This window comes from Lygodium microphyllum, unplaced genomic scaffold (genome assembly GCF_053477565.2).
Source record: "Lygodium microphyllum isolate KBCC unplaced genomic scaffold, Lygodium_microphyllum_v1.1.10 scaffold_32, whole genome shotgun sequence".
NCBI lineage: Eukaryota > Viridiplantae > Streptophyta > Polypodiopsida > Schizaeales > Lygodiaceae > Lygodium > Lygodium microphyllum.
Genome location: NW_028229515.1, coordinates 4,691,850 through 4,701,546, shown reverse-complemented (window position 1 = coordinate 4,701,546; position 9,697 = coordinate 4,691,850). Strand labels below are relative to the sequence as shown.

At 39.4% G+C, this 9,697-nt stretch overlaps 1 protein-coding gene across 1 annotated transcript; it reads left to right on the top strand.

The window, feature by feature from the left end:
- Positions 1-7,116: 7,116 nt before the first annotated feature.
- Positions 7,117-7,812, top strand: LOC148009236 (uncharacterized). The gene has a single exon (XM_087673679.1). The coding sequence runs from the start codon at positions 7,117-7,119 to the stop codon at positions 7,810-7,812; it is 696 nt and encodes a 231-aa protein (XP_087529805.1).
- Positions 7,813-9,697: the final 1,885 nt, after the last annotated feature.

The window sequence follows — 9,697 nt, the reverse complement described above, 5'->3', positions numbered from 1 at the left end:
ACTACATGTCCGCTGAACTCGAGTTTCAGAACACACAAAAAACGTAGGAAAGAAAAGGCGCAGTTTGAAAAAAAATGATTCAAGTAACTTTTGAATTTTGACTTTTGCATCTATTTTTGCGTGTACATGCGCGTCTACGTTTACGTAAACGCGCTTATAGACGCGAATTTAGACACACAGATAGACATAGGTTTAGACGCATAGTTAAACGCAGGTATAGACGCGCATTTAGATTTTATCATGATTTTTTGTTTTTAAGATAGGTTTTGATAGTAAGTTCTTATCATAAGTTTTTATGTATTTATGATAAGTTGTGTATTTAAAATTGAGATCTTAGAATAATTAATACGCCTTGAAGTTTTTATGTAAACATATGAATAACAAATTTGATGTTGTCATGAATTAGGTTTAATCATGTCGTCGTCATCACCTAGTACGGTGTATGCTGATGAGTCAACGAGCACATCCTCAAGTGAGGATGAAACATTATGTCTTCATAATCGAGATGCATGGCTACGACGACAAATTAAATGCATGTGTGATCATTGTCGAGGGTGTATTTTTTGAGCACGTCGAGTTGCAATGTCACACCTCATCATGTATGGAGAATGGGACCGAGAAAAATCAACGGTATTAATTTTTTTTAACACTAAGATTTCTAGTCTATGTTACTCAATATATATCAACGTACATGTAACTCCCTTTTGTGGTTGAGCAGGATGCAGTGCCACATCCTCAAACGCTCCCTCCCAGGCATCAAGAGGTTGCAAAACGTCGACGTGAGGAGGCAGAGTCTTCAAGAAGAGTGGAGATTGATGACCATGATAGTAGCCCTCATGAAATGCCCCATCAAGTTGTGGAGGATGAGATTTTGGACAACATGGTACACGATCTATTTTCACAACCGGTTCGGGGAGAAAGTCACTCTACGAAGCCAGATGACCCACTATACGTAGCGTCATATACTCCATTGTATGAAGGTTGTACGTACTCCATTCTTCGAGCATCCCTCGAGATACTTAACTTGCAAACAATTTATGGATGGAGTAATGTTAGTTTGAATGCATTATTGAAGTAGGTATGAATTTAGTTTGGCTTATGAATCATAATATTAATTGTTCTATTTTGAAATCGGACACAAATATATGTTGGCGGTTTTTTAACTCACTTTTAAAAATATATGTAGGTCATTATCACAAATGCTTCCAAAAGGAAACAAATTGCCAACTAAGAGAGAGCAAGTAAGACATTACTTCACATCTCTGGAAGGCCTCAATTATGTCAAGATCCATGCTGCATGTGTCAATGATTGTGTCTTATTTCGTGGGATTCATGAGTTCACATGAGAGTGTCCTGTTTGTGACGAATCAAGATACGAAGTGGAGATGAAGTCAATGGATGTGCCTCGTAAGATTTTGCGGCATTTTCCGATTGTTCCATGTATTCAACTTATGTTGAAGTGTAAGTCTATTGAAAAGCTAATGTCATGGCATGCTAGTCATTGTTCCAGTGATGAAAAATAGAGGATCCCTGCAGACACACGGGCATGGCAACATATAGACAATTTGTGGCTTGTTTTCGAAGAAGAGCCAAGAAATTTTAGATTTGGTTTAGGTATGGATAGAAGCAATCCATTTGGCATCAAAAGCACATCATACAGTGTATGGCCAGTGGTATTGGTGAACTATAATATTCCTCCACCCATGGCAATTAAAAAGGGACATGTAATGTTGTCCCTTCTGATTCCTGGAAAGCACAAAGGTAAAAAACATGGACATTTACTTAGAGCCTTTGATTGAAGAGTTAGAAATGTTATGGGAAGGTATTGACGTGCAAGATACAAGCACATTTGCATCCTCTAGATATTTCATGTTGAAGGCCATGTTATTGTGGACCATGCATGACTTTCTAGGATATGGAGAGTGTTCAGGTACATATATATAACTCTATCTTTGAAATTCAAGACTTGAATCAATTGCATGTTATTAATTCACTTGTTTGTTCAGGTTTAACGACATCAGGATATTATGCACGTCCTATTTGCAGTCCCTCTCTAGTTTCCTCTAGGCCGGCACGTTTAAAGAAGGCTATCTATGGCAATCATTATCGATTTCTTCCTATTGACTATCCCAAATATGTTCTCCCTACTAATGGAATGACTCCACAGTCTCTAACCATTCGAGATTGGAAGGAGAGATGGATTAATGCCGATGACCGCCCTCCACCCGGCATGAGCTAGCGGTAAGAAGTATATTTTTCTCGATTGACTTTAAAGTATTTAGCATGATGAATTGTTTATATAATATATTGTTTGCTTGTTAGGCTCTCTATATTTTTTCGTCTTTCATATTGGACTGAACTCAAGATCAATCACCTATTGGACCCCATGCACATATTAAAAAATGTTGTATCTACATTATGGGATCACTTGATAGGGGCTTATGATTCAGTCAATGTAAGGGAGGATTTACGTAACATTGGTCGCATGAGATGAGCCTGGCCATGCATTGGACCCAGAGGAAAGATTGAGCTACCCCATGCATCTTGGATGTTGTCAAAGAACGAGGAAAAAATAGTGAAGGAACAAATATATAGCTTTCGTATACCCACAGGATATATGAGATGTCTGAAGGGAGCCTTCATAAAGAAAAAGAAAAGAGGTGTGGAGCAACTATTTGGTTTGAAGTCTCATGATTGGCACAAAATGATTTAAGTAAGGGTATCTCTAACCATGAATATAGTAATTAGTGGAGTAACTATGTGTAAAATTTGGGGTATGATGACTTTTTCCTCAACTAATCATTTGATCTATGAATATTGTTTACATTCAGTTCATACTTCTTACTAGCATATCCCATTGTGTATCCAAAGATGTACGTGATATCATTTACAAGATGGGAGAGCTTGTGAGGTGTGTATACATTGTATTTTTTCATTATATATTGCATATATCATGTAGTGAACCTATTTGAATTTCTACACAAAAATAAACAATTGTCAAATACATCCTGACAGATACGTGAGCTCGAAGGAAATTGATGTAAACACATTGCAAGATGCTCGAGTATTATCTGTTGAGGTGGTTTGTTTGGTGGAGAAAATTTTTCCTCGGTCCATTTTGACTACTAAATTACATTTACTCGTATATTTGATTGATGAGATCGCACTTTGTGGGGCAGTTCATGCAAGGTGGATGTTTTTTCTTGAGTGCTCCATGAAAACCTTGAAAGATTTTGTGAGGCAAAAAGCACGGCTTGAGGGAAGCATGGCTGAGGGTTAGTTAGTGCAATCATTCCTTGTTTATATCTCTCGAATATCTTGCTGAAGTGGATCCCTCTCAACCACGACTATGGAAAGACGATGAATACTTAAGGATGATCTCTATAATACCTCAAGGAAAAGAAATGAGTAAAGTGCTAATAAAAGAAGAACTTCGTAAGTTAAATAGTTTTTATGTGCTCAATAGTGATGTAATGAGCAAATGGGTGACACTATATAATGAAGCAAGGGCAAGAAGAAAAAGCGAAAGACAAGCATTTCACACTAGATATGAACGTAATGTTTCATTTCTAGATCATCTAAATGCACTCCCACATCATATTGATATAGATTGGTTACATGAGAAAATGGAGAGAATGAAAAAAGAGGAGGATATTAATATATCTCAAGAAGAGTGGGAATACGCACGAGGTTGCTTATCAAAGGTGAGACATACTATCAGTTAATTTGTTTCTAATTATATTTTATATAGTAAATTGACATGTTTGATCTTAATCTTTTACTTTTATATAATAAATTGACATATTTTATCTTAATCTTTTACTACTAGTGCACATATACACAATATAATAAGTATTTAAGTTTCTTGCTTTTGTTTTTCAAATACAGGTTGTGTATCATCCAATGGTAAACAATAACCGATGGTGGTATGTCATCTCTATATCTAATCGTTCAAAACCAATATAGGGTAATATTACCGACATAGAGATAGCAGATGACAATCCAACAATTAATGATGATGTACATGATGACACCATAATGGATGATATGCGTGATATAGTACACGATGAACCTCACGAGGATGTTTAAGGAAACACAGAAGATGTCAATAATGTGGTTGATGATGATGAAGTTATTGAGAAATATAGCAACATATCTGATAGTGGAATAGACTTATTTGTTTCGTTACCTCTTGGTAACATAGACCTAGAAGTAGATAGTTTAGCAAGGGCTAATCTCATTGAAGATGAGATGGATTATTCACTGTAACATACTTAATTCGCTTAATGATTCAATGTGTATTTTTAATTCTATGGAAAATATCATGCGCACATGTGCATACTCAAGAATCAATAGTCAAGTTTAAAGCTAAATTGAATTTTTCATAGTAAAAAGGAAGTATTTTTTATCATCTTCAAGTAAAGAAATTACGAGATACATGCAATGCTTGCTACTAATTGTATAATAAGCTTTGTGTCGCTTGTCACTAATTACTTATATCAGGCTTGTCAACTGGCCGAGGAACTGCCATTCATTAGAGAGCAATGCAAAAATAAATATTAACTTTGTTTTTTTATTATATTAAGTCCAATTTCAGTTGGTTAAATAATTACGTGTTTGAAAACACGTCTATTTGTGCGGATATATAGACACAAAATTTGCGTCTATTTACACGTTCTTTTACATGCACATATAGATGCAATGATAGACACGCCCGACTTTGCGCGTCTAACATATGCGTCTATGCCACGTTTCTGTTGTGGTGGAAGTAAGATGATAAGATGGACGATGTCAATTTAGTGTTGGTTGCAAGCGGTAGGAAGATAAACTCCACGTTGCATCATATAAACAAATTTGTAAGCATAGCATACGATGGAGGTGGTGCTAAGAAGAGAAAGAGATATCCGTTAAGCTTCACATTTTTGTACCAACCATCAAAACGCCACCTTCACATGTGTCGCTTCATCTAAAAGTCGCAATTTTTGGTGCCAAGATGCTCATCGGTAGGCAAGCATGAACTGGACGTTGTCCAATTCCTTCTGAGATAGCATTATTAAGGTGGTAGTTGGAGCACCTCGTGAATGCTTAATATTCTCCACATTCTCCCTTCCACTTTGTCGAAGAGGAGCAGGTGGCCGAGTCATTGATGAAGACGAGACTCCTCTCGATCACTGTTGCATGTGATGCTGCTTTCGTCCTCTTCTAGCACTTGGCTTTCTCCAAATGTTGATGAAGATGGTATTTTCATTAGTTACAGACGTGTTGCACCGTCTCCTAGGAACCCACAGCACTGAATCAGGGCAGAGACTGCGCTCCTAAGCTCATGAACTTTGCTTCTTGATGAGCGAGCCTTCCGCCACATCATGAAGCAAAATTGTTGCAGTGTCATGAAGTGCTGTAACAGGCTCCCTTGACTAGTGGCACGACATCAAAAAGGGGAGAAGTGTTGTTGCGTTATGAGGCTGACTGCACAGTCAAAAATCCTCACATGTGGTGTGAGGCTGATAGACGGCGTGTGTCTACATGGCATTGACGGAGACGCAATCAACTGTACTAGTCAGAAGGGAGACTACATAGGAGACCCGACTCTTTATCATCGTTGCTATTGTCTCGTTCTCTCCCGTCCTCCATTTTGCAGCTTTTGTTGTTGGTTTCTCCTCCTCGTCTTCTGTTGCTGTCGCTTCAGGAGAGCTCACCACCTCCCCTTGTTTTTCAAAGCTCGTCAATGCCTTCACCCTTCGTGATTAGCTCAATCTTGCACCTTCGTTGACCTCACCCATCTATGTTATCGCAACAGCGCTTGCTCCTCCTTTTTGCACGTTCTCCGGCGCAGCCCTGACAATCGTTATCAGCCCCCTTCTTCATCGTCATCATTCCAGTCTTCCTCTTCCCCCCCCATTCTGCTTCTCCTCATCACCTTCATTTATAATCAATGCCACTAAAAAAAAACACGCAGTCACTCTCGAAAGTCATGGCTTTTCTATTGAAGCTTTTTCAAAGCCCGTTCAGTTTTTAGCATGCTTTTATTTTTCCAGTCATCGTCGCTGGCCTCCTGACCTATGTCAATCATGCCGCCTCCACCAATATTACCCCGATTTGTCCAGTAGCGTAACTCTCTCGGCTAGCTTCTTCTTTTTAAGACTGCCCATCGGTCGTTCCTTTGCAAAAGTTCAGCCTTCACCCTTTAAAAAAACTTCCATAATCATATACATACCATAGAATAGCCTAATGTTTTAGAGAAGCTATTAACCAAGATTATTGCACAAGTTGTGATCACATTTAATCAAGGTTTAAGTTCCTCGCAAGGCACTTTTGTAGACCGTACGTTTTAGTTACAAAGCATGTGCAACATGTTGATATTTGTCTAAGGATTATTTATGGGTGTAAAACATTCTTCCATTTCACAAAGTATAATCACAAGATTGCAATGGTAATTTATGTCTCAATAGTTACCAAGAGAGGCCATTATTCAAGGTATATGTAATCTCGATGATCTTTGTCAATACCAAATGTATATTTATTCAATGTGGCAAGTTGTTTTACTGTGCAAGACACATGTTATCAATGCTCATATTGAACACACAACACCATTCTTTTTGTAGAGATTGTTTTATCCTGTATTGGAGAAAGAAGATTGTCACTTTAGCCACACCTAGTCTCCTTCTAGGATATCTTGTATCTGTAATAAGCAGGATGTGTAATAGGTAGAGGGACATTGGTCACATCATAGCAAGTCTCCACCATCTTCAAAGAATGCAAGTGTCTGATGTGGCAATACTCCACTTAAATGTCCATAATATTGTGGAATCCTTCCACGCCACCAGTCTGACGTCACCAGTTTGTTGGGATGTCCAACTTGTAACAGTTAACTGTAACAAACCAGGCCACTTCTTGGCAGACACTTGATCTTTGCCTTTGGGGTATTCTTGTATTTAAGAAGAAGTCAATGGTAATGGAGGGGAGGAGAGTTCACTAGATCTGGCACACGAGTATTACACAGTGCATTCCACATTGGTGGAGACGGCGGGTAGATCAGCATTTTTTCTGTCCATTTGCTTTCTTAGGTCCTGCTCATTCCCCTTTTTAGGTTTTCATCCACTGTCTCAGATCTAGAGCATGAGTCACCCTCTCTCTCCTCGGCATATGCCTGCTTCCCCTCAGTACGAGGATGCGTCGATGCAGCCTGAGTTCACGCACCAAATATCACTAGACCAGATGTTTCAAGATGTGTCAAACATTTTACTCCAAGTAAACCACACTAATCAGACCCTGGTTAGTTATCTTTCTACCCAATCTCTACAAAAACACAGCACCGATAGCAAAATTCGACCTAAATCTTTTTCTGGCCTTCCAACTGAAGATGTACTTACTTGGCTTGACCATTATGATAACGCGTCCAGTTATCACGATTGGTTAGAAACCCGAAAAACTAGGGAAGCTCGCACACTGTTTGAAGGGGTAGCTGCGACATGGTTTGTCCAGCAGGATGATTCAGTCAAAGAGAATTGTGCAGCTGTGAGAACCCAGTTAATTCAAAACTTCGCTCATCAGAATGTCACACAGACGGCATTACAACAACTACAAAACCTCAAGCAACAACAACAAGAGCCCATTGCGCAATTTGCGGTCAAAATGAACCAACTTCTACTACGTGTTGATCCCACTATGTCTGAAGAAATGAAGCTTTTCTTTCTATGGCCTCGTCTTCGACATGATATATCCCGAAGGGTACGTGATCAAGGACCCATGACATTCCAGACGGCCATCAAGATTGCACAATGTATAGAAGGTACATCAATCCAACCTGATTAGCCAACAATATTTGTTTCACAACCTCCAACACCCACCCAAACTACAGATGCCTTTCCAACACCTATGGACATAGATGTCCAAAACTCCCAAATCAATTCACGCATGTCCCTCCCAGCTAGAGACTCACAAGGACGCCCAAAATGCTTTTATTGTAACAATTACGGGCATGTTAGGAGACATTGCAGAAAACTTCAATCTACCGGGCAACATCAGAATGCACAAATTCAGATCAATGATGCCGCAACGCTTGCCGCTTTGCCGAGAAACCTCTAAGCGGGTGGTTGGTGGAAGAACATCACCCGCATTGTCAAGCCGCTTCATCTTCCGGATGCCTAGTGTGTTCAATGTCAGTCCACCTCAATGACACACTCCAAGAAGCACTTCTTGATTCAAGAAGTTCCATTTCTTCTATTAGTCAATCACTAGTCCAGCAACTAGGTCTCCCCACTAGCAAAGCCCCACCAATTTCTGTTCTTTTTGGAGATAAAAATCAGTTGTATCACTCTGACACAGTAGCCCACGTTAGCTTTTATGTTGCACACAATCAATTTAATCATCCTTTTTATGATTTGCCACGCCAGCTTTTTGCTTTAACTATTGGATGTGATTGGTTTGTCGAAAACAGAACACGTTTGCTGTTTGATACTCACCACTTAGTGTTGTGAAACACAATACCAATTCCTTTCATACGTTTTTTGCAAGGACCGAACTTTGTTCACACACACTGTGTAGTTGCACATAAAGAACACCGCTTGCATGACATTCGATCTATACTCACCAAATTTCCAACACTGTTTCAATCACGCACAACTACTACACAGATCAATATGCCTGTTTGTCACTCTATTCGGACAGGAGATGCCCATCCTATACACATGGCATCTAGACGCAGGTCACCTCTTCAAAACCAAATGATAAATGAAGCAGTGCAGGATATGCTCCAAAAAGGTGTCATTCAGCCTTCCTCCAGTGATTGGGTGTCAGAACCTCACCTTGTGAAAAGGATGACGGAAGCTACCATTTCTGCATCGATTTTCGTCCCCTCAACAAGGTAACTATCCATGACCTGTACCCTTTACCATGCATTGATGACCTACTTGATCAGTTAGGCAAGTCAAGACCCTTCTGATGCCCAGAAAACTGCCTTCAGAACTCCTCTCGGGCTGTTTCAGTTTACCAGGATGCCTTTTGGCCTCTCACATGCAGGAGGCTCATTTCAGCGTATAGCAAATCACATTTTTAGTGACCTCATTCGTGAAGGAGTTGTTTTGGTTTATCTGGATGACATTCTCATCCATACTGCAAGTTGGGAACAACACATACTGGTTCTTGAGAAGGTGCTCACACGAATAGCTGGATTCAACCTTCAGTTACAATTTCAAAAATGTAAGTGGGGTGCCACAAAATTGAAATTTCTTGGGTTTGTAATCTCTTTTGAGGGCATCCAAATGGACACATCCAAAGTTCTTGCCATTCAGAATTACCCTCCCCCATCTAATGTTAAACACCTTCAAAGTTTTCTCGGCATGGCAAATTTTTCTCTGAGATTTGTCCCTAATCTATTGCCATAACCTATCCTCTCTGCCAACTCTTGAAGAAAAATGCAAAATATATCTGGAATTTAGCTTGCCACCATAGTTTTACTAAGCTCAAACAAGTAATTCAGGAAGCTGCACTTTTAGCTCATCCTAATTTTCAACGGCCTTTTCGATTACAGACTGATGCCTCAAATCAAGGCCTGGGAGTAGTTCTCCTTGAACAGGATGATGCTAATCGTTGGTGCCCACTATCTTTCATTAGCCGCTCTTTAACTCCTGCTAAATTGAATTATTCTACTACAGAAAAGGAGCTACTTGCAATTGTTTGGGCTTTTGCAAAATTTCAT